Source organism: Lytechinus pictus, chromosome 17, assembly GCF_037042905.1.
Source record: "Lytechinus pictus isolate F3 Inbred chromosome 17, Lp3.0, whole genome shotgun sequence".
Taxonomy (NCBI): Eukaryota; Metazoa; Echinodermata; class Echinoidea; order Temnopleuroida; family Toxopneustidae; genus Lytechinus; species Lytechinus pictus.
The window spans coordinates 17,488,325-17,513,713 of NC_087261.1; the positions used below are offsets into that span (position 1 = coordinate 17,488,325).

General features: G+C 35.0%; 1 protein-coding gene across 1 annotated transcript in view; it reads left to right on the forward strand.

Moving 5' to 3' along the window:
• LOC129279959 (plexin-B1-like) overlaps positions 1-25,389 on the forward strand; it is a 43,317-nt gene that overhangs the window by 6,301 nt on the left and 11,627 nt on the right. Inside the window, exons 7-24 of the mRNA XM_064112578.1 lie at positions 8,449-8,563; positions 9,339-9,476; positions 10,187-10,285; positions 10,985-11,078; positions 11,438-11,628; positions 12,133-12,287; positions 12,825-12,945; positions 13,514-13,647; positions 14,004-14,180; positions 15,202-15,301; positions 15,733-15,969; positions 19,979-20,167; positions 20,927-21,152; positions 21,432-21,574; positions 22,100-22,221; positions 22,707-22,772; positions 23,316-23,390; positions 23,850-23,916. Coding sequence (XP_063968648.1) covers positions 8,449-8,563; positions 9,339-9,476; positions 10,187-10,285; positions 10,985-11,078; positions 11,438-11,628; positions 12,133-12,287; positions 12,825-12,945; positions 13,514-13,647; positions 14,004-14,180; positions 15,202-15,301; positions 15,733-15,969; positions 19,979-20,167; positions 20,927-21,152; positions 21,432-21,574; positions 22,100-22,221; positions 22,707-22,772; positions 23,316-23,390; positions 23,850-23,916 — 2,449 coding nt within the window. The remainder of the gene's footprint in view (positions 1-8,448; positions 8,564-9,338; positions 9,477-10,186; positions 10,286-10,984; positions 11,079-11,437; positions 11,629-12,132; positions 12,288-12,824; positions 12,946-13,513; positions 13,648-14,003; positions 14,181-15,201; positions 15,302-15,732; positions 15,970-19,978; positions 20,168-20,926; positions 21,153-21,431; positions 21,575-22,099; positions 22,222-22,706; positions 22,773-23,315; positions 23,391-23,849; positions 23,917-25,389) is intronic.

The following is a 25,389-nucleotide window of genomic DNA, read 5'->3' on the forward strand; positions in this document are numbered from 1 at the left end:
GCAAGCAGCCATAGGACCGACGGCTTAAGGTCCTCTCCGAAGGACCTGGTAATGAGGATTGATGCCTTACCAAAGGGCACTAGCGCACCAAGTGGGAATCGAACCCGGGTCACCGGAATACGAATCCCCCGCTCTACCGACTGAGCTATTGCGCCTCATGTAGATATTGTTTTCCCTCTATGTGATAAATTTTGCCATGTCCCATTTACTTAGAAATTTAAGGAGCATCTTGGAAATCTATTGTGTATTTCCTTAAAGAATCTGCCACTTTGTTACGAATAAGAACTTGCAAGTAATTCATTTAATTTGCAGTAAAAAAAAAGGTGTAACTCTGACCCTGTGCTTTACATTTCTTGTTTATAGGCATACTTAATAATAACACATTACACATGTTACATATTATGTTTGATTTATTAAAAGGAAAATGTAATCGCGATTACATCTTTAAAGAAGTTGTGCGGGTGAAGTTGTCAAGCAAGACACATTCACCATTGACGGTACAGATAATCATGGTCCATAACCTATTTTCTTTCAGCATGTTCGAAGGAATATTCAGCTGTAGTCGTTCCCATATGACTAAACTGATCTAGAGACAAGTCTCTTAATAGTATACTTATACATACGTCTACTGATGAAATTTGTTTTCGTTATTGACTTAAAATATAAACTGAAATGAGTTTTAGAACTCCTTACATTCAAAGAAAAAAGAAAATACAAAACGGTGCGGACTTTAACATCAATTAATGAACGAGTAAATATTTGAAATCATAAATTGGTATCAGGCCCCTCAACGTTTTCCCAAAGTTTATTGATATGTAGGATGACAGTTTTGTGAGACTCTTCCCAGTCCAAGCTTCGAAGAATATCTTAACTATTGAACGTGGATATATTATTATATCAAGGCCTGATCATATTTAGTATAATGCTTCTGTCAGGATCAAACCTGGGTTTCTGCTTACCGAAAGATTTGGTCACCAATCACCCCAAATCACATAAACAACCTCACATACCCCAAGCATCTTTTTTTAAAGTGAAGAGAGCTATGATGTAGTCAAAGTACACATAAGTACTTGCACTGCACAATGATCATTCCGGTTTAAAGTTGTATATTACAACTATATCATTTCGCTCCAAATGCGATTCATTTCCATGGAAATTTCAACAATGAATGTAACATGAGTTCACATATAAATGATGTTGACTTTCAAAAGATACAAAAAAAAGTTTGATTTTATCAATTAAGAATTTCAGTTTTGGAATAAAAAAAATATCAGTAATGGATGGGAGAAATAATAATTTGTGAAAATTATTTAAAGTCGGAAATTGTTAAAAACTTACAACGTAAAAGTAAGCCTTTTAAAGTTACAGAAAACAAGCTTCTGATTGATAGAATCATTACAACAAAATCTGGATCAAATTTTCAGACCAAAATTACCTTTTAGATTGAAGAATCTAATATTTCTCTTTTTAAGCTGAAATATACAGATAAAATACAAACTAGACTCACCACCATTGTGGGTAGGACAAACTCCAAAATTAATTAAAACTGAGGGTCATATCTTCCTTGCTCCTCAGAACACAACCTCTCTCAAAGAGTAACAAAATGAAAGTGATCCTACTCTCTGTGCACGGCAATTAGGTGCACTGTACAATCAATGGACCTCGGTTGGGTCTTGGAATGCTAAGTGTTTATTCCACCTGCTACTCGAACCTGGGACCTACAACAAAAGAACCTGCAAGAGCTGAATACATTATAGCCCTTCCTATTTAAAGTAATTAAATACATAGGTTTTTTGTTATACAACTCAATCAATAATACTGCCATCACAAGGCCAAAATTAGTAATTCATCATCACCTTTTAAATTTAGATTTTCTTTATTTAAACACAACTTTGAGAATTACACCATTAATCAATTTTTCCTGTTAACATTTTCTATGTTAAATAAACACATTTTAGAATTCGGCTTTAGTGCAAAAATAAAAGAAAAGAATTACTTGTGACAGCTTCTAATGCTTAAACAGACACATCAGAACACCCACATCCACCCAGATCCACACTCTATCTATTAGTATTTCATTCTTGCAATTACAATGGCTCCCCTAATTACGTTATAATTACTTTTGACTAAAACTTGTCTTATTCAAAATTTATCGGCCAGTCAGTGGTATTAACATGTATGTTTAAAGTACAATAATCATGATAATATCAAACCAAAGTTTATCTCTGAACATGTGCATGGATTTGGGAATTTTCTAGATCTGCATAGGCGGATCCCTTTTCAGGTGTGATTGTCAAAACGTAGGCCTATCAGCTAGCGCTGCGCGCTCGCATTTTGATTGGTTAGTAATGTATCCCTTTATATTAATTCTATAACAAAACTACTTAAAATCCCCTTTTCGTGACAGTTATCAAAATTTCGGCTCGCGATTTGCGCTGCCTTTAATTGTTAAAAATATAATTAAGCAATACATCCTATTCATAATTACAAACGTGCTTCAAATGTCCAGTTTCAGGTCTTAATAGCAACAGATTTTACGATCTCATTAGGTTTATTAGATTAATAAATAACATTATTTTTCATGAGTTCCCAATAACTAAATTGTCACCCTTTTTCAGAATGTAATATCTACAAGTTTCATCTCACGTCTAGGAAGAGGAATAGGAAGATCAGAAGATGGTCATCATTTCCACATGATGACAAAATGTCCTTAGCATGTACCGGTTCTAGATCAAAATAATAATTTAAAGATATTAGCCTGCGCTTGGCGCTCGCATGATTCACTAAGTGCAATCCACATCCACTCCACGATTTTCCTACACAGTGCTTGAAATAATTCTTAAATCAACTCTTTTTTTTCAGATCAGATTATCAAATACTTTCTTTCAGCTCGCGCTTCGCACTAGCATTTTTTATTTTCATGATAAAACAAACTTATTCAGAATGCTCAGAATCTAGGTCTAAATCTAAAATACGTGCAGGCATGTTTATTGAGATACGTAGCTTGTAATTTATTTAAAACGTGCTTAAATGATCCACTTTTAGATCAAAATAGAGTGTCTCTTATTTTTAGGTCTGAAATCTGATTTTTTTCCCCTCGCTCTTCTTGCTCGCCTCGATTAGTTACATCCCCTTCATGATTGAAAAAGTGCTTAGAATTTCCATATTTTAGGTCGGAATGTCAAATATTTTCAGCTCGCGCTCCATGCTCGCATTATTAAATTATTGAAATATAAATATCGTTTTCATGGCTAACTGCAAACAGTCCTTGCAGGTCCCTTTTCGATCAGGCCAGATGTATATTAAGAATTTATGCTCGCGCTCGCAGTTATTTGGGACCTTTCGCAATCCTCACGGACGCTAATATTAGGGTCCCCTAACACAAAAGTTAACGCTTAATCATACACTTGATTTTTAAGATTGAATGTGCATTATAGTCAATAGAATCAAACGTAGAAAACTGCTCTACAATCAATGCTAAACTTTGTGTTACAGGGGGGTTACAGGCCCTACAGATCTGCTTTTCGTGTGCAAAATCCTTTTCTGCGACACTCGCACCATACATAGCATGTATATTACGACTGATGGTTTGAGATATTCGAAATGAAGACCTAAAATAGATTATGACATGGATAAGAAAGTGGTTTTTCAAACAAATCGAGTACATATTGAGTGAGGAAAAACTTACTGAATGAAGGCTTAGATATAGATCATTACAGTCCATCGAATCGATATTACATTTAATGTGGATTATTGGTGTATCACTGGCAATTGATTTCATGGGTCAGATCAACCTCTCCAGCCGAACATTTCGCGTGAGTTGATATGTGCACACCATTATGTAATACATTTGAACTCGTTTCTTTTTGTTTCTTTTGTTTCTTTTGTTTATTCCTTCTACACAAACGATATGCCTCTCGCACACGATGTAATGGGCATTATGTTTTACTTCCCCCAGAAATGGGGATTAGATTCAAATTCCGGGGGGACCACTTCCATTAATGAGTGGATACCAGGCACGACCATGGGGTTTCGAAAAATACCCTAAACAAGCTGGGAAGTAATTCTTTTCCAGATTATGAAAATGCATCTCTTAACAAGAATTTGGCTTGTGAAACCCTACAAGTATTGGATATCCCTTTTTTGTCAGCATTTTAAACATCGTTTTGACACCCTTATAACGTTACATAGGCCTATACGTAACGTACCTGCCCACTCTGTCCCCTTTTACGCGTGGTCGCTCCTGGGATCCACTAATCAATGGAAGTGGGCCCCCCGGGCGGCCTCTCGAGCTCTAGGAGGAGTCAAATGTGGCTTTGGAAAGTCGTCCTCAATGAGATATATCGCTGTTACCATAGTAGCAACCAAAATTTTGCACACGAAACGCATATTGAATGTTTCCGTCGCAGATGCGAAACGAAAAAAAAATCTCATGTCACACAATTTGCATTGCAGGACGACCATGATGACGGGCCCAAAAAGTCTCTTCCAAAATCAACTAACGTCGTAAATAAGCGTGCGCGTCCTCAAACGAAAGGTCCGGATTATCTTGTTACATACGCATCTAGATTAGGATTACAAACATTGCCCAGAATGTTCAATTTTCAGGAAAAAAAATGAAATTTCCAAACAAATTTGCTCGCTCTTTAAATGGGGCTAATGAGATTATTACATTTTTATTTTGTTCTATAAGAATACAGTAAGAAGTGACTGCAAGGACTACCCTGTCAAAGAAACAAACAAAAATCAACTTTGAGCGGCCCATCGACGAAATGTGGATGGGAAAAAAATCGCCCCCACTCGCTATGGGCGAAAGCTGGATCTGCCACTGGATCTGGACCGGTATAAAATAAATAAAATGTCAATTTCACTGTAGTATTATATACAAATATACAATGATACTCGAGGATCTGGCTAAAACTATTCGCATCGAAGGAACATCACATAGTACTGTTCTCCCGAGGGCCATCGGCCCGAGGGAGAATAATACTATGTGATGTTCCTGAGTGCAAATAGTTTTAGCCGGTTCCGAGAATGGGTCATCGTATATTTGTTTTATATCCCTTCTACTCATACTATTTTACAGCGAAACTATTTTTAATAAGTCGATATAGAACAATCGTTGAGAAAATAGTAAGTCTTGCTGTATGGATCGTCTGTTCAGCGAGCGCACCTGGTTAGTGCAGCTCGCCGAAAGTTTCCCGTGGCATGCAGCGCAGAGTACCGTTTGGCTGAGCAGCGCTCTGCTCTCATCGCGCCGCACAGCTCGCGAATCGCGAGGTAGGGGGGGGGGGGGGGGGGAAACGTATAGTTCACTTTTTCCCTAGGGAAAAAATGGACTATGCGTGACGTCAGCAAGGAAAATGAACTATTTCATGGCAAACGTTTTTCGTAGTAAAACTATTCTTTTTTTTCTTGTGTACACTCTCAATACAACAATCTTAAGTAAGGGATATAATAAGGAATATAACTATGAGGCGCCGAATGTACCAATATTATATAGAACAATTATTTGTTATATAATCATTATTTATTAAATAATAACTATTATTTATATATAATTTACATTTTATTTGTAAATAACTACTATTATATAAAATATCATTTCTAATTATTTATATATAATTCCAAGTAATACTTCATTATTTGTAAATAATAATAGTTCGACATTCCATTATTTATAAATAATGATTATTTGTTTTTCATTATTTATAAATAATGATTATTTGTTTTTCATTATTTATAAATAATGATTATTTGTTTTTCATTATTTACAAATAATGATTATTTGTTTTTCATTATTTATAAATAATGATTATTTGTTTTTCATTATTTATAAATAATGATTATTTGTTTTTCATTATTTACAAATAATGATTATTTGTTTTTCATTATTTATAAATAATGATTATTTGTTTTTCATTATTTATAAATAATGATAATTGGTTTTTCATTATTTATAAATAATGATTATTTGTTTTTCATTATTTACAAATAATGATTATTTGTTTTTCATTATTTATAAATAATGATTATTTGTTTTTCATTATTTATAAATAATTTGTTGAGTTTTCCATTATTTATAAATAATGATTATTTGTTAAATAATGAAAACGTCTACTTCATTATTTATAAATAATTTTTTCGAGCGCACCATTATTCTCATTATTTATAAATAATCATTATTTAATGTTCGAGTTTTCCATTATTTATAAATAAAGATTATTTGTTAAATAATGAAATATCTACTTCATTATTTATAAATAATAATTTTGTTTCAATATCCCATTAATCATTATTTATAAACAATTTTTACAGTTTGCCATTATATACAAATAATCATTATTTATATACAAATAACCATTATTTATTAATTAATGCCATTATTTATTAAATAATGCCATTATTTATTAAATAATGGAAAACTCGCTATAACATGCAAATGTGGGACCGCCCATGATATGAATATTCATGATGCGATTTCCTTTTTCGTGATTTTTCTTCACAAATTTTTGTCCATTTCCTCTTCATAATGACATTTCTTGAAGCAATTTTCTAGGGATATGGTCTGATTGTAATATTCTTCATTTTCTATATAACTTCGTCTTCGTAGAAATATCAAAAAGTGTAATTTTATACGATTTTTCCTACAGTTCACAATCCCCATAGGCGCGCGTGTACGGTAGGGACAACCGGTGAATCGACGGAGTGCTCTTCATCGAAATACTACGTTGGTTGGTCCCCGGAAGTGGCGGGCGGAATTTAGCCCGAATCCTCGATGGAAGTCGATCAAGTGCATATGAGCTGAGAGAGTGAAATATCAGTGTACTTGTACAGGCCCTTCTACTTTTTATAAATATTTCTTGTTGCTTTTTTTGTTAAGTTAATTTTTCCTGGTGTAGAGATAAGTTTCAGTTCTAATAATGCACTTCAAATACATTTTGGAGTGTCTGTTTGAGGCGTTTGGGGCGATTTCACCCTGGCCCAAAAATGCTCGCAACGACAATACGGGGGCATGATGACCCCTAAATTTTTTAAAACTTATTTTTCTATTGAAAATTATCTCAAAATTCACCAAAAGTGTGCACGAAAGCCTTCGTATTTCACTTTTAAAACTCCAAAAAGTGCCCAAATGACAAGCTTGGTCGCTTCGCTGTGTCGCATTCAACTTGAGAACGTTTACGCGTCTGCTTCGATATATCCCCCCCCCCCCTCCTCCGAAAGAAATTCTGTATACGGCCATGCTCTAAAGAGCCTGGCACATTGATTTATGTATACTTTCATTTTCATTATTTTTATCTCATTATCAACATGGCCTTACGCAGAATTTTTTCCTACCGTACACGCGCGCCTATGGGGATTGTGAACTGTAGGAAAAATCGTATAAAATTACACTTTTTGATATTTCTACGAAGACGAAGTTATATAGAAAATGAAGAATATTACAATCAGACCATATCCCTAGAAAATTGCTTCAAGAAATGTCATTATGAAGAGGAAATGGACAAAAATTTGTGAAGAAAAATCACGAAAAAGGAAATCGCATCATGAATATTCATATCATGGGCGGTCCCACATTTGCATGTTATAGCGAGTTTTCCATTATTTAATAAATAATGGCATTATTTAATAAATAATGGCATTATTTAATAAATAATGGTTATTTGTATATAAATAATGATTATTTGTATATAATGGCAAACTGTAAAAATTGTTTATAAATAATGATTAATGGGATATTGAAACAAAATTATTATTTATAAATAATGAAGTAGATATTTCATTATTTAACAAATAATCTTTATTTATAAATAATGGAAAACTCGAACATTAAATAATGATTATTTATAAATAATGAGAATAATGGTGCACTCGAAAAAATTATTTATAAATAATGAAGTAGACGTTTTCATTATTTAACAAATAATCATTATTTATAAATAATGGAAAACTCAACAAATTATTTATAAATAATGAAAAACAAATAATCATTATTTATAAATAATGAAAAACAAATAATCATTATTTGTAAATAATGAAAAACAAATAATCATTATTTATAAATAATGAAAAACCAATTATCATTATTTATAAATAATGAAAAACAAATAATCATTATTTGTAAATAATGAAAAACAAATAATCATTATTTATAAATAATGAAAAACAAATAATCATTATTTATAAATAATGAAAAACAAATAATCATTATTTATAAATAATGGAATGTCGAACTATTATTATTTACAAATAATGAAGTATTACTTGGAATTATATATAAATAATTAGAAATGATATTTTATATAATAGTAGTTATTTACAAATAAAATGTAAATTATATATAAATAATAGTTATTATTTAATAAATAATGATTATATAACAAATAATTGTTCTATATAATATTGGTACATTCGGCGCCTCATATATAACTGAGTTTTGTCTTTCAGTTGTTCGTCTTGTGTCACAAGTGCATGGCCATGTGACTGGTGTGTTTATGACAACGTGTGTACGCATGACAGCAGCTCATGTCAGGACGGTGAAACAGTGGTGATTGGAGAAAATGTAAGCATTTTATGAAAACATAGGACTACCTTGTAGCTTTTTCACCTTTGACCCCGGGATACGTGATTTAATTAGTTTTTGTATCAAAAGAAGTTTAATGTAATACTTCAGCGAGTGAATGAAGTACGATGTTTGTGAACCTTTGAAAATCAATAAAACCTATTAAATAAAAAACGATGAATAGAATTAATCTTAATTTTTTCTTCTCCTTCCTAAAATTTACTTCATTTTTAATGAGAATTTTAATAGTTTTAATCATCAGAATTGCTTTAAGATTTATCTTTTAATTGTTGGTTTCATTCAAGTTACCTCAGACAAATTGATTTTAAAACTTAGAACGTAGATGTACCCTATTTGATTCATGCTTTTCAGAATTGGAAAAGTAAGTATCATGTTTACCATCTTTGATATATTAGTTACCTTCATCATGATTATATTGGCATAACTGACTCTCATATTCATTATTGTAATTAATCATCATTACATCATAGTTCGTTGTGATAATTATTTCTACTATGTTTGCTTTGTTGCTGTTATTAGTAGAAATATTAACCGTTTACAATAATAATACTTGGCTACTACTACGACTACTACCGAAGCATTTATTTTAATGTAGTCATGTCCAATGTCATCATGTCATGAATATTATCATTACCAACATTACCCTTATGATTTAACATTTCATATGGGAAATCATATAAAGCTCTCCATTTAAAATTTGATTAAGAAATTTCATAAGAAACACATAACTGATTATACCCGCTCCGACATTTAGAATTCCATAGGTTCTGGAGACAAAGGACAGGTTTACTGTCCTCAGCTGGTTGGTACATCAGAAACCTTCTTCATACCAGTGAATATTCCTTCAAATTTCTCACTTGTGGCGAGAAATATTCCTACAGATCAAACAAAGGTATTGATGTGATGTAATGACAGTTGTAACTTAAACGTTTAAATTTACCCTTACATTCACGACATTTGGCCCACTGTCACTCATTGCAATACACTTTTAAAAAAAAAAGGCGAAAAGGGTAGAAGGGGTTGAGCGGTGACGAAATAATGTTGTCCACACTTATCAACAACGATGTCACGTTTTAGTCAGTTGCATGATTTACCCTTTCCGTCCTTTCAGTTTTTAAAGTGCATCATACCATACCTCCATTATCTACTTACTACTGCTACTGCTATAACATGTATAAGGGTAGGGCCTACTGCCGGATCCGCTGCTGCTGCTGCTGCTGCTGCTTCTGTTGTACGTACTAGTAGTACTTTTTTTGGCTAGTCTACCCATAGTCTACTCTACTGCAGTTAAAATTGCTGATGCGGCTGTTGTTGCTGCCACACTTAGTTTATCTGAATTGTTTTATTTGACTGCATAACCACAAATGATTCTACAAATAGGCCTATATACCTACTGCTATACTGACACGGCTAGACTAATAAGCATGCAGACTTTAAATCACAGTGATTGAATAAAACCATAATCAATTTATTATTTGTATCATTGTTATTATTAAGTATTGAACGTAGCGAACCTTTGCTCTTGATAAGAATCTAATTGTTATAATATTGTTGATGACAAAATGTGTATTTGATGATCTTTTTTTCATTCATTGTGCACAGATCCAGTCATTCGATTGCATTCTTCTTATTGATGGAGATGAGACACGAGTAGAAACTGCATTCGTCAATGAAAGTTATGTTCTGTGTGGGGCTAAAGAGGTAAACATTACCTATTTACAGTATTCAAGTTATATCGTGTAGCATCATTATCCTGCGAAATACAGATATTCTATAATTTACTAACTAAAAGTATTAAATTACTTTCAAAATAATTTCTAAATTCATACCAGCCGATGTACATCATCGGTCTTTTAATATCTAAAGCGCAAATATCATGCTTCACATACTAAATTTAATATATTTGACAAATTGAAATCACAGAATCGCAAAGTAAACGTGTAATTCTCAACTGCATCCTTGTCGAGCTATTCCTATGCGAACATTGACTCTCCCATATATATTATGTCTTAGCTTTACTTTATCAATAAACACCTATATTACAGTTATATCTCGCCCACGTCTCCTGCCGATTAGCACATCTCTTTAATACAAGAGTGAGGTTGGTACATGTACACAAAGTACTTTTTTACTTTATTTCCATAGAGTTACTAACAATTAGTAGCTCTATGTCATTACCAATGACAGTTATTAGCAATCATTATGGACAGTTCAATGTGGAGGCTTAATTAGACCAAACAGAATGCGCTAACAAGAAATTCGATTATGTACGAGCATTTCCCTACATATCCATCTTCCAACCCTCTTGGGAAGCAAATACTAAATATTCAAATTGATGAAGTATACTCTAGCAGCTGTCTAGCCTAGATCTTTATTTTAATCATAAACATTTTTTTACAGTACATGTATGCTGACGACATCCTTCAAAACAATGTGAGCGTCTCCGTTCAATGGAATGACCAACACTATATAGATGACCCTACTGATGCATATGGTATGACAAAAGTATCCGCAGTAATTTTTTCTTGATCTATCTTCTAATTTGAAACTTCTTAAAACATTAACGTATTAACTAAGTTTTTTATGTGTAGTAACTTTAGGCACAATATTAAAAGTCTGTGCTTTATTTCAACTTCTGTGATCAACACCTAAAGTGTTGAATTCTTTATTATCAGTATAAAAAAGTAACGAAGATTTAATTTTTTTTTAACTTTTGATTAGCATGAATTGCCCGCGATGTTAAAAGATGTGCTTAACCAATTTTTGAGAAATCCGTACATAAAATGTGAGGGGCTTGTATTTCGGTATGCGAAAATATCTTGTAATACGAACAAACTTTATTTTGCCTTGAAGTGACTCTTTACAAGTGTTCAGCCAACGATGGAAGCTGCAGCCGGTGTTTATCACCGGAAGCAACACCTTCGTTCCTAAACTGCGGTTGGTGTGGGAATGACTGTAATGTCATTGAGAGTGATGTTTGTCAGAACAATCGATTTGTCAATCAGAATGAGACCAATCTTTGTTCAGCACCAGTAATAACTGAAGTAAGATGATATTATACTTCATGTTTTTTTTTTAAGTATTAAGAGTCAACTTGTCAAAAGTCTGCCTCGCGTCTTTTATACCAGAATTCCGCTGTAAGCATAGGATGCTATGTGTTTTTTATTGCAGCTTTCCTGCAGTCTCCAATGATTTGTTTATGATTACTGTGATGATTTTTGATGAAAAGCGGTTTGCAAGATTCTTTTGGGTAAGACGCTTTTCTGAATTTTGACAGGGTGTCTTCAGAGTATTTTCTTGTTGTATTTAACAATATTAGATATCGGCAAGCAGAATTGATATATTTTTATTATATTATGATTTCATCATTTGTTTTCCAGAGCAAAAAATTGTAAAGAACTGGTACATAGTCAAGTGATAGCCATTATATTCTGCCTAATATGGTTAAGGTTTATGCCTTTGTTATTTATTATAATTATGAATTATCAATGATCTTTGTAATAAATGTGAAAGGCCAACAGACCAAAACAAATCTGTCTTTTCTATAGTTTTATCCCATATCAGGTCCAATTAATGGCAATACAAGATTGGAAATCATCGGAACCGACCTAGGAGTGGCGTTTAATGATGTACTAAATGTTACTATAGGAGACTTGGTGTGTAACCTCGCTGACATGGATCCCTACTATCAACCAGGGCAGAGGTAACGGTGTCGTATCGGGAAGGGGGGCAAGGCCCTTGCAGGGCCATGGATAACACATTTAATATTGTAGACAAAAAAAAAGCGCTCGCCGTCATCATCAGAAGTTAAAAGGTCTGCGATTTTTTATTTTAGAGCTCACCTCCGGTGCTATCATACCACTAGCAAATGATCCAAGAAGACATGATTGTTTACATCAATGTAAAAACTTGAATAATGATAATTATTTTGTGATATCTGTATTACATCAAACTCTAAGAACATAGCTAAGGATTATTTGTTGAAGATACCAGCTATGCACGTATTCAACTTAAATTTGTCTTTCGTATTCCTACATTCTTTCTGGTATGTGGCAATTTTTTAGTAAGCATTAAATGTCATTCAGTCCTCAATGTGTGCACTTCATTGGTAAATTGCCATTGTGCGTTTATTCTCTAATTCTCTCACTGATTCATGATTCATTAAACATAGTATAAAGGAATATATACAATATTATTTGTCTAAATAAGTTATCAAATGACACACCGTCTCTCTTTTCAGTGTAAGTTGCCTAACTGGGTTATCTCCCGCGGTTACATCAGGACAAATCGCGATTACGATATGGTCTGGTCCAGAGACTCCGACTAGGACTGGAAACAGTACTGATCGGTTCCACTACAGGGTGTGTGCATTCAAAGGAACTATAACCATTTGTTTATAACACTAAGCATACTAAACGCTTTTTTGAAAACCTATCATTTTGTTTTACGAATTCACATGTTGGGCAGTTATTAAAATCAATTCGATGGAGCTAAAAATGAAACATTAAATCAACTAGATTCATAGCATTCCGATTTGATGATAAATATTTTTGTTTTCAATAACACAATACTTTAGAACAAGGTTAATATGTGCATTTTCTTTATTGCCTAATATCTACAATTTTTTTTATCTAGGGTGCCGTACAAAACTCCTCAATGAATTAAGGGAATGCCATACATGCTCATCCCCCCTCCCCCCCCAAAAAAAAAAAAAAATCCAAATTAATAAGGTATAATACTATGGGACGCCACTAGGGAATAATATCTACTAACTTATTTAACTGTGCATAAAGATGCAACAACACGTCGGTCACTACTGCTCCAACACAGATGTTGACGACCATTTTGTTTTGTTTGTTTCTGTTCTTCTAAACAGAAATGTTCGCAACCCATGGATAAATAAACCTCCACTTGTGTTTTTTTTTATAGGATCCCATGATCTCGGGGTTTAGCCCTACTGAGGGGCAGGCAGCGGGAGGGACCCGGGTCACCATTGCAGGAATGTACCTAAAGACAGGAAGAATCATCGAAGCGAGATTCGGAGCGGCACAATGCAACAAATTGTGAGTGTCATCATAATCTTAAATACTATGATCAAACAATGCGTGAGACTGTAATACAGTCACTGTATGTACTAAAATAATGCGAAACTGAAGTTCGGAGGTTAGTTTATTGTCTTCGTTCAAACTTCAGACTAACCCCTCTTCCATGCTCACCAAGCTGAAAGAACCGTAGGCCTTTTGGCATTCCAAAGTTGATCAACAAAGTTGCTTTCTTGGATAGTGAAGTTGAAATTATCATCGAAATTCCATAACCTTTACCTCTTACCAGTCAAATACTTAAAACATTACTTTTCAGATTGGAAAAAAGTAATTTTTACGACTTTAACTTACCTTACCGATTTGCTCCAATCTTTCAGGAAATTCGAAAATTCGACGATGACTTGTATAACAAGCGGCATAACCAATAATGAAGAAATCTCTGCCAAATTGATCATGTCATTTGATGAAGTGGATCGAATGTTTGAGGATTACAGCTTTACCTACAAAGTAAACCCGGTAATAAGAAATATAGGCACGTCCAAATCCATTCTGTCGTAAGTATATATTCCGTGGTCTTTATAGATATTTTTCGCAATAATGATTATAATAATGAATAGGTACCTGACAGGAATTTATTCCTTGAAATGCCGAGCGCTGGAGAGGCTGCTTGAGCTACAGCCAGGGTAATAATATCCAAGTCCTTTGGAAGCGAATAGAGACGTTATTCATAATGTGTTATGCGCTATACAACAACTGACTATTACCATTATTATTATCGTTATTATATGAAAATAATGATGACAATACTAATAATAATAATCACATTTGATAACATATAACAATAGCAATAAAAATAGATTAATAATAATAATGAATACATTTTCATTTGATTCGATTTCATTTTAGAGTCGTTTCTCCATCATTCATATATCCGACCATGAGTAAAATATACAACATTCAAAACGAAGATTTGGGAAAATGATAGTACAATGATTACATGTATTAGAAATAATAATCTTAGAAATGAACGTGTGATACCTAGATTGAAATGATAAAATAACAAATTATGACACATGAATTTTAAAAATCCGTTAATTTCGTTAATAAAAAAATGAAACATTGGAATTATTTTCTACATTTTAATTTTACTGATGTAAGTTTCCTTTTTACAAATATGCATATATTTCTAAAGATAAAACTTAATTCTCTTTAATACAAGGTAGTGCAAGTAACAACTCAAGAGCTAAACTACTAGCTCTGGCTTGTAGTTATTGGTTCTTTTCCCGGGATAAAACATTTCAATCACATAATCCAAAATGATTAATAGAAAGATAAATAATTTTCAGCATCACTACATCATTTCTACTGGAAATATTGCCAGGAGTTAATCTTCTTTTATCGTAGTGTTATCATGACAATCATCTTCTTCAAGCGCAAAAAGTAATTGCACTCGTTTTAAAGTGCTTCCTTTTTATTTCATGCACACAGATAAAAATGATTACAAACCTTACCTGAACAGATTTGTAGATGACTTGTGTTTTTTTTTCTCTCTCTCCCTCCTTTGGTTTAATACAGAGGAGGCATTGATATCGAAGTAACGGGAGAAAGATTTGATCTGATCCAGGAGCCTAGGGTTTTCGTTACTTCACTCACGACGAATGCCACCAGATCCGAGGTATATTACGCAAACAATCATAAAATAGATTTTTGTGTGTGTGTTAATATTTTGTTAAGCTTCACAGCTCATGTGCTTGGAGAGAGATCACTGTGATCCACACGTCTCAACTCCCAATACAAGTAAAAAAATAAAGGTAGAATGGAAAACTAAAAAAATCGTTCGTATTATTTTACAACTCAGACTTCTTCATGCTCTTGTTTTCTCGCGGTACGTCCACCTTTCGTTGAATGACTCTATTTCTGGACATGTGTGTGTGTTGTTGCCATAATTGTTGAGGTTTCTGTAACGATTCGAAATTTCCTTTTTTATGGCAATCGCGATCAAGCAGTGAACGATTGCGAAACATTAAATTAAATCATGGCAATTTGCTCCGGTTATCAATCAAGCTCTATGGAGTTTTTATGTAGTTGTTTTGTTGAATCACACAGGAGTGCAATGGAACGGATACTCTTCTTGTTTGTCCTACACCAAGTTCCCCTGATGATGTCATACCTAACAGAAGAAGACGAACAGTAAATGACACAATAGAGGCAAATCTGGCCTTTGACTTTGATGGATACATCATCGATGGCGGCCTCATTGAATACTACCCAGACCCTTACTATTACAGCTTTGGTGGATCAGACAGAATCTATGAAAGCGGCAACAGTCGACTTGAGATCGAAGTGAGTCTGACCTTCTCGGGAAATATCTATAACATGTATTAGCCAATATCAATAGATCGTTACGAATTTCTAATAAAATGGCCACTGTTTTTGGTTGTGCCGAGTTTCCCATTGCTCCATTGAAGTCACACTGTTCACAAGACACTGATAATGCTCTTTCCACTAAAGATAATTTTTGATGGCTCTAAACTTGGAGACCTCTTATGAGAACTGTCTCGCATCCAAGTTCTTTGATATTCGGTTAAATATATATAAGGTATTAAAATGAAAAGTTTCTTGAGGATTGCCAAATTATTTCGGTCATCAATCTGCACACCACTTTAAAGAGAATTGGGGTACTTCAACAATTTGCAGATACTCGACACAACCATGCAATCGCTCTGCGCGGTATATTAGATAAACAGGTCAAACGCATACATAAAGAAATAACAACTGTCCCAAATGAACAGCGACTATTTACAAGCTAATTGACTGGAATCTAGGCCAACTGCTTGATATAGTACATTACATCCTACATATATCCTATCCTCTTATAGTGATTGGTTTAAATCGAATCATGTAACCAAATATATGCTGTTGCGTGACGTCAGACCTCGATATATTTTTGTTGTATCCGTCATAATAATAATCTAAACCGGTGATTGGTCTAACCTCGTCATGTCAGCAAAGATACATGCCGGGGGGGGGGGGGGGCACTCGGTATATAATGCATAGTGGGTATGTGCCGCGGAGGGGACCCGATGGGACCCCCATTTTTATACTCAAATTTCCGTTCCAAGGCATAGCATTTTTGTCTTATTGAGAAAAAGAACAAAGAAAGCTGCTCCAAAGCATAGCATTTTCTTATTATCGAGGAAAAAGAAGAAAGAAATCCGCTCCAAAGCTTCGCATATTTTCCGTTACGCCGTTCCGGCCGTATTGATCTGCTACAATGAGCCGCAATTTTGGTGAAAAGCGGCCGCAAAGCGCTGTCCGACCATCGCCTCTGCGCTAGCGCACCCGGCGCCCGTGCCGCCGGGCTAGCTGCATGCACGTATGCCCGTTCCATAAGGATGAATACGCACTCACACGCAGGCGACCCGTTATTTGTCTAGCCCGCGGCAAAGACCTACTACTTTTTTGGTCGAGTACCCCCCTCCCCCCCCCCCCAGATACATGCAGTTCCAACATATGTCACAAAATTTGCACAAAAAGCCAAGAATCGCGACTTCTTGCCGTAAAGCATGCAGGAAAAGTACCCGACCCGTAAATAATAATAAAAAAAAAAAAACATTTACGGCTTGGTGGGCGTAGCTTATTAAAACTCAATCGCATGGAGATCTTGTAACAGTGTCCGCGTACACGCAGTGAGCTATCAACTTTATTGAATTATATTAATAATATCACACTCGAAGACCGGGATCACCTCTTTTTTATTATACAAGCGATACACAGGTGTGAGTTCATCGGTAGGTTTTGTAAGCATGAGGTAACTATGGAACTGTTAAAACCAACGAGGCGCATTGGATTTAGACTAGTTTCCATAGTTACCGCATGCTCACTAGTCATACCGATGCACAAACGAACCTATGTATCATAGTTCTTCGTCGAGAAGGTCTCCAATGTTGTATCTGCTTTCTCTGACTCATCTTTAGCACCAGCAACCACCACTCCAGTTGGTCCACCTCAGTGCAAATTTTCAGAATTTCGTCCTGTATCTGACCTGGAAGTTAAGAAACTCATCACATCACTACCATCAAAGCACTGTCAATTGGACCCAATCCCCACCTGGTTATTAAAAGACACTCTTCACGATATCCTTCCACTCATCACTAAGATGTTCAACCTTTCTTTGTCCTCCGGTCTCTTCCCCGAACCGTTTAAGTCATCTCTACTCCTTCCTCTCCTCAAGAAGCCTGCACTCGACCCAAATTCACTTAATAATTACCGGCCCATCGCAAACCTTCCTTTTTTGGGTAAGGTTCTGGAGAGAATAGTGTCGTCACAGCTCAGAGTTCATCTTGAGGGATCTGGCTTGCTTCCTGTGCCTCAGTCTTCTTATAGGAACCATCATTCGACAGAGACTGCGTTGGTTAAACTTTTCAACGATTTTCTACTTGCTGTGGATAAGGGCGATGAAGTAGCGTTAGTCCTTCTGGACTATACAGCTGCTTTTGACACTATTGATCACAACCTGTTACTCGATCGTCTTGAGAATGAATTCTCCATCACTGGAATTGTCCTACAATGGATCCGCTCATACCTTTATGGTCGTTCCCAACAAGTAATAATTAATGATACACTTTCTAAATCATTCCCTCTAACTTACGGAGTTCCACAGGGTTCCGTCGTCGGCCCACTCCTTTTCATTCTCTATACCAGTCCACTTTCAAATCTTATACAATCTCACCAAGGTGTTCAGCATGTGATGTATGCAGACGACACACAAATTTATGTAACACTTAAACCTGACGGCAAGGTTGAAGCAGCTCAAAAGCTTCAAAGCTGTATTGAGGACATTAAGGTCTGGTCTCGTAAAAACAGACTCTGCCTTAATGAACGGAAATCTGAAGTTATCCACATATCGTCAAAGTTCAGAAATACCACTCCATTCCCTGATTTATTTTCTGATGTTTCTCTGAAGGGTAGTGAGTGGGTACGCGACCTCGGTGTGATGATCGACAATAAACTTACTCTTCAACATCACATCAAGCATATTTGCAGGTCTGCGTCATACGGTATTTTCAAAATTGGGAAAATTAGGAAACTACTTGACCGACCCACAACTGCCAAACTAACACATGCATTTGTTTCCTGTCACCTAGATTATTGTAACGCAATATTTTCTAACCTCCCTCGTACATACCTACTTCCACTTCAACGGGTTCAAAACTCTGCTGCTAGACTGGTCTCTCTCTGTAGGAAATCTGAGCATATTACCCCAATCCTGCGTTCTCTCCACTGGCTCCCCATACATCATCGTATATCTTTCAAAGTCCTCCTCCTTACCTACAAAATTCTGAATGGTCAATCTCCTAAATATCTCACAGATCTCATTTCTTTACGTTCTAGCACCTCCTCAAGACCCCTCCGTTCATCATTTACATTGCAGTTAACTCCTGGACCGCGCACTTCTACAAAATATGGTGACCGGGCTTTTTCTTCTATTGCCCCTTCTCTTTGGAATAAGTTACCCTCTTACATGCATAGTGCCAAGTCCGTCAGTCAGTTTAAGGCCCTGCTCAAAACATACCTTTTCAATCAATGAATCCCAGTTGTGGGTCGGTCATTGGAGGTGCACACCAGTTTTAATCCGTTAGTATTTTTTTCTTTTTTTTCATGATTTTTTTTTTTGTCACACCTTGTGTTAATATGCCCATTTAATATTTTTTTCCCCCCATGTAAAGTTAAATTCAGAACACAGTGCGCTTAGAAACGCCCGTATTAAGCGCCCTATAAATGTTTTGTATTATTATTATTATTATTATTTGTTTTATACATTTTTTTACGGCTAAGAATTTTTTGACAAACATGCATATCAAGTATTTACCGACACATGGCTAGCCAAGCATCCGGTAAATTTACTATGCATAAGTAATTACCGGACCATGGCAATTTTACCGGATGCATGGCTGGTCATGCGTCAATACTATGCATGACACCCATTCTATAATATTTACTATCTGTTGTATTTAATGATAATACCGATGACGAATATTAACCAAATATACACGGCCTTCGATCGGAGGCTTGGTGAAACTATGGGCCCTCAGTGACGTGAATGCGACCACTTTTCCATTGGGCATGTTTGGGCTTCGCCCCACGCGAAAAAAAGTTAATGCCAGACCAAACTTGGATACACATAACTATTTGTATATTATGATCCAAAATCGCTTATTTTCCTACTGCCTTATGTACATCTATCTGTGCGTCATTGTACTCAATGCGTTTATATTAGAAATTGATCAGCGACAGATAACAGAAATTGATCATCAACGCACTGTTCACATATTTTATTCCTTTTTTTTAGGGAATGTACCTTAACTTAGCCAGCACGGAAGATGATGTTACAGTTTTGATAGGTCCTGATGGTGTCTGTGATGTGGATGATCTTGAGATGGATGTGTTACGATGTCAGCTACCGAAGAAGAAGCCTCAACCTGGTAACATCAATGGAACAGTTGAACCCGGACCTACTCATGGGTTACCAGCTGTCACGGTATGTCGTTACTTATAGGCAGTCCCACATGTTACACGTTTGCACTCAAAAGGCAGTTTACCCTATAATGTCACGTTGCGCTACTGACTTTATATTTCTAATGTTCTGAATGTAACGAATCAGAGCTTTCCCTCAGACCACATACTCAACTGAAATTGAGCTGTAAAACATATTTGGATGACAGACTGGATAGCAAAACATCATGATTAATACAGTCAAAACTTTTTAAACCGTCCCTCAAAACTTACTTATTTCAGCAGATGTGCAGTAATTAACTTGTTGGATGAGCGTGCGCCTATGAATCCTTTTAACAGATATATGGCGCAATATACATGATGTGGATCATCATCATGATCAAATGCAGAAAAGTATATATGCAACGCAAAAAGTACTTTCATGCCCTGATCAGCAGCTTGTACATGTTGTAGGAGGCGTTGTAGCATAGCATATCATCATTATCATAGCATTGCTGCTTCAACACTATTGTCCTTTCTTTTTAAGCTGATTGTGTTTTGCCTTAGTTCATTGAATGACAGATAAGCATGCATGATTATTATTACCATATATTTCTTTATAAAACGAATATTCAAACATGCCAAATTCTCGTTACATACCTAAAATTCTCGGCTGTAAGCATGGCACGTATAAACCTTACCGGTTTATGCATGCATATATTTATCACAAGATTCAAAGATTAGAAGACTACAAAATATCAAATCTAAAAGAGAACAATTATTTTTTTTTTCAAATCAAGTACAGGTATTCCATGGAAATCTGGTATTCTATCCTGGCTACGTAGATTACTCGACGACAACCATTAACGTTGGTCTCATTGTCGGTATTGTACTTGGTGTTGCTGTGTTCGTCCTTATTGTCCTTGTCGTGGTAGGCGTCATTCTCTACAGACGAAGTCACCAGAATATAAGCAAACAAGTCCGTGAGATTGAGATGTTAGAGAAGAAGATCCAAGGTCGAGTGCAAACAGGTACAAGGCGTCTTTAAAGAATATATAGCGTTGTTCGATTTATGTTTCTTTTCTAAAATGGTGAAAATGTTTTTCAATTCAACAAAGTCTCTTTTCCTCCCTCCAGTTCCATGGGTTTTCACATTGTAGTATTCCCCCCCCCCCTCTTTTTATTCAATACATGTCATTTCAACCTGAGGTACCCCTATAAAAATATGGTTGTATAATTAATATGATAAGTTGCATAAAATAGGAGTCAAATACTCATATTGATCATATTCCTTTATTCTCAATATCTAGCTTTTCATGAACTACAGACCGACATGTCTGAAGTGGAGGAGCAAATCGGCCATCTTGGTGTACCATTTGCGAATGCACTGGATTACTTAAAGAATATGCTCTTTGCAGGCTTGGCTATTCTTCCACCAACCACAGACCCTGAGGTAAAACATGTCAGGCAATAGTATTGATGTAGACATGACTTTCGTTGCAGTGAGATTTCCAACGTCAAAAAATTGATTAACTCAGCCGTGGAACACTTCATAAAAACAATAATTTTATCATTTAATGATTAGTATTAAACAGTAACGAGGGAAGTCTTTAACGTGTTTATGTGTCTAGACTCTAGAGACTACATCACGAAAACAGTGAGGATACAAACAGAAAGTTTCATCGTCCTTTAGTCCTGGGGTTGCATGGGGACGTTGGTCGTTGTTATAAGTTCATATATGGATCTTAAACGTTAACATGCTCATAAGCAGATGATTTATCATATGTTAGCGGCATTTCTTGCAACACCAGATTCTGTAGTAAACTGTTGCCATGGACGGTGACGAATGACTCAATCTCCATGTTGACAATTTCCAAGATTAACTTATCGTAACAATGAACATAAAACAGTAATCAAAGGTCTTCCAAGACATTATTTCACATGATGATATTGAATACTGTCCACTTTCTTTCTATAGTATTTGAACTCGGATCTTGAGACAGCGATGATCATGTTTTCAAGGCACCTTAGTAATCCAGACTTCTTGACCAACTACATCAAACATCTTGAGGAACAAAGGAAAACGCAGCGAAGAGATAGGTTCGATATATGTTTTATCAAAAATTACATTGTTTGATGGATAAACTCTAGGGAAGTAAAATTTACAACATAGTAATTAAAGAAGTCAATTTGAAGGCATATGCACATGTAAACCTAAGGGTTGACATAAATGCTTGCATAGTTACGTCGTTTACCCTGCATTAAACTGATAAAGAGGCACGAATTGCAATGCAGATTAACAATTTCGAAATAAAGTCCTGGTCCATGCCCATGTCTTTGTCAACAAACTTTGTACAAGGCTTTGCTTATCAAATATGCACAAAAAACATTTACAAATAGATGTGATTTATTTTCTACAAAAGTATTGGCTGATATGTAAGGCCGACAGCTAATTTATTTGTTGTTTATTGTGATGAAACTTCAAAGTAATAAAAAACAAAAAGCGATGCAAACACACTGCTACAACTGTAGAACGTCTATTAAAATACGTATATTCCTTTTTTTTTTCTTTTAATCTAACGTAGGGTCAACATTGCCTCTCTTATAACCACCGTACTGATTACAGAAGGAAAGTTTGGATATTTCACAGAGTGAGTGTGTTATAAGTATCAAATCCATTCTTATTACTTTGAAAAGGATGTGACCCCCCTCCGGGATTTCTGTTAGAAAAAAAAAAACGAATATTGCACTTTTTCCAATACGTTTGTTCTAACCAGTAGTTAACCCATAAAGACTGAGAAAACAAAATTGCTATCGAAAAAAATAAGGATTTAACGTGTATCGAGTTCTGCCAACTAATAGTGTAAAGCATTATAAAGGTAAGGTTTTGTATTTTTCTTCTACTCGAATTTTACTCGAATGAACAATGTACATTCGTATAATCGTGATAGAAATAGAATTAACAGATAAATTGCAAAGAGATGTTTAAAGACTTTGTAAGATTTAGAAACAACCGTGCTACAATCAATAATCGGGAGAGTATTTGTTGCGACGAGTGTATGAATTCATGATCATTTAATAACTTGTGAGAAATACAATAGGAACACTTTTTTGACGGTTTCTGTTTGAACTAAATGTTTATTTTCCTTCTACACACAAAATGATAATCTATTTATTGGTGTATTACCTTTCAGAACTCTCTTCAAGTTGTTGGAAGAATGCATCGAGGAGGGTGCAGAGAGCGGAAGAGCTAAATCGCTCTTTAGGAGGTTTGAAACATTGCAATGCGTTATATTTAATGAATAGAACGGTATTTACTCAATACATTAATTTTAAATAATAACTAATATTCAAATTATGTGTTTTTATAATAATTATCAGATAATTCCTTTATCTGTTGCCCAACAGTAAGCGTTATTATTTCGAAACTCGTAAAATGTTCAATCAAGAGATGTTAAAGCAGAAAGGCCATGCAAGATCGCCTATTTCAATCATCATAATATGGTTTACCATTAAGGAGTTTTCTGTTCCCTAATGATGATAACAAACATTGCTTAAAGCGCATATCACAGTAATAACATTACGTCTCTAATGCACTTAAAACATGAAAATAAGAAAAAAAGGATCAACATCTTTACAAAGGAGCACATAATCGATGATGTACATGAATATCTTTTCTTACAAAAAGGAATTTGCTCAAACATTTTATTGAGATTTTTTTTTTTCAGGAATGAGACGATCGTTGAAAAACTCCTCTCCAACTGGATAGCAATCTGCATGTATCGATACCTCAAGGTAGCTACAATAAACAATATTATAAAATTAATTTAAATTTGGTCGTTTATAAATTGCTTTTGAACGTTTTCAAACTAAGCCAAGAGCATAAGGTTTTAACATAAAAATTTCTGGTAACAAGCTGATTTTTTTTCAGTATAGGTCCAGGAATGTGCCGAGAATAACATACTAAAAGTCCTCAAATCGTCTAAAATGGCTGCCATTCACAGTAAATGGACATAACTCACTCATTCACACTAGACATTAAATTTCAGTGCATATTTTATGGTTTATGGGGAAAAGGATCTAGTGATACAGGTTAGAATAAAAATCAGCAGACCAGGGTACCTAAAAATCCAAGATGGCGTCCAAAATGGCTGCCAAAGCCTAAAAATCCACAACTCATCTATTACTTATTTTAATGTATTTTTATTTTGTTTCTATTCAATGGTTTTAAGGGTCAAGTAGTACATTAGGACAAGTTACAAGGACAATCAGTGGTCAAATATGTCCAAAAATCCAAGATGGCTTCCAAAAGTGGAGTAAAAAATGGCTGCTTTTACTTACAAATGGACATATTTCACTTGATACCTGCCTCAGATATATGATTATGGTGTCTTAACCATGGCTTTCTGTGAATGGCGGCTATTTTGGACGCCATCTTGGATTATAGAAAACCCCTAAGGAGGATATATGAGGACTTTTAGTGTGTTATTCTAGACATATTCCTGAACCTATCCTTAAAAAATCAGCTTCTTACTAGAAATTTCCCTTTTAAGCCTATTTTGGCCAAATGCTCTTGGCCTAAACGATGGAAGTGGATAAAAAAAGTTTTAGAGACATCGTAAATAATTGTCAACTTCTTCCTCGTTTTCAAAGCTCGAGAAAAATATATATACAAGAAACTGTGGTATATTAGTGCGCTACCCCCCCCCCCCATTGTTACAGACTTCAGTTTACACATATCAGAGCTTGTATAAGTTACGTTATCACTATACTACCATGTGATAAAAAAAACTAATACCTCCTCACTGAATTGCTATCTGTATATAAGAGAAATGTATCTTTACTCAGAATAAAGATATCGAGTACACAAAGGATACGGTCTTTGTTTTTACTTTTTGTTTCTCTTACGCATTCATTGATTTCATATCTAATCTTTTCTTTTCAGGGATGAGAATTAAAAACTTATATAACATTAAACAATTCTTCATGTTTATATGATAGATGCTTAGTACATCCACCATTGCTTGCGTCTCCAAGACCACATTGCACACGCTGTTCTGCCCCGCAATTTTCCAAAGATATTTAACTTACTCTCGAAGAACTGCAACTGTTTAGAATTTAATCATAATGGCGTAGGCTGGGTTGACCATGGGAGGGGTACATCCTGGGGAGGTGGAACTAAAATGGTATGGGGGTGCACATCTTGGGGAGGTTTAAATAAAGTTTGGAAAATCAGCTGTTGAAAGCAGAAGGGGTACAAATTTCGTT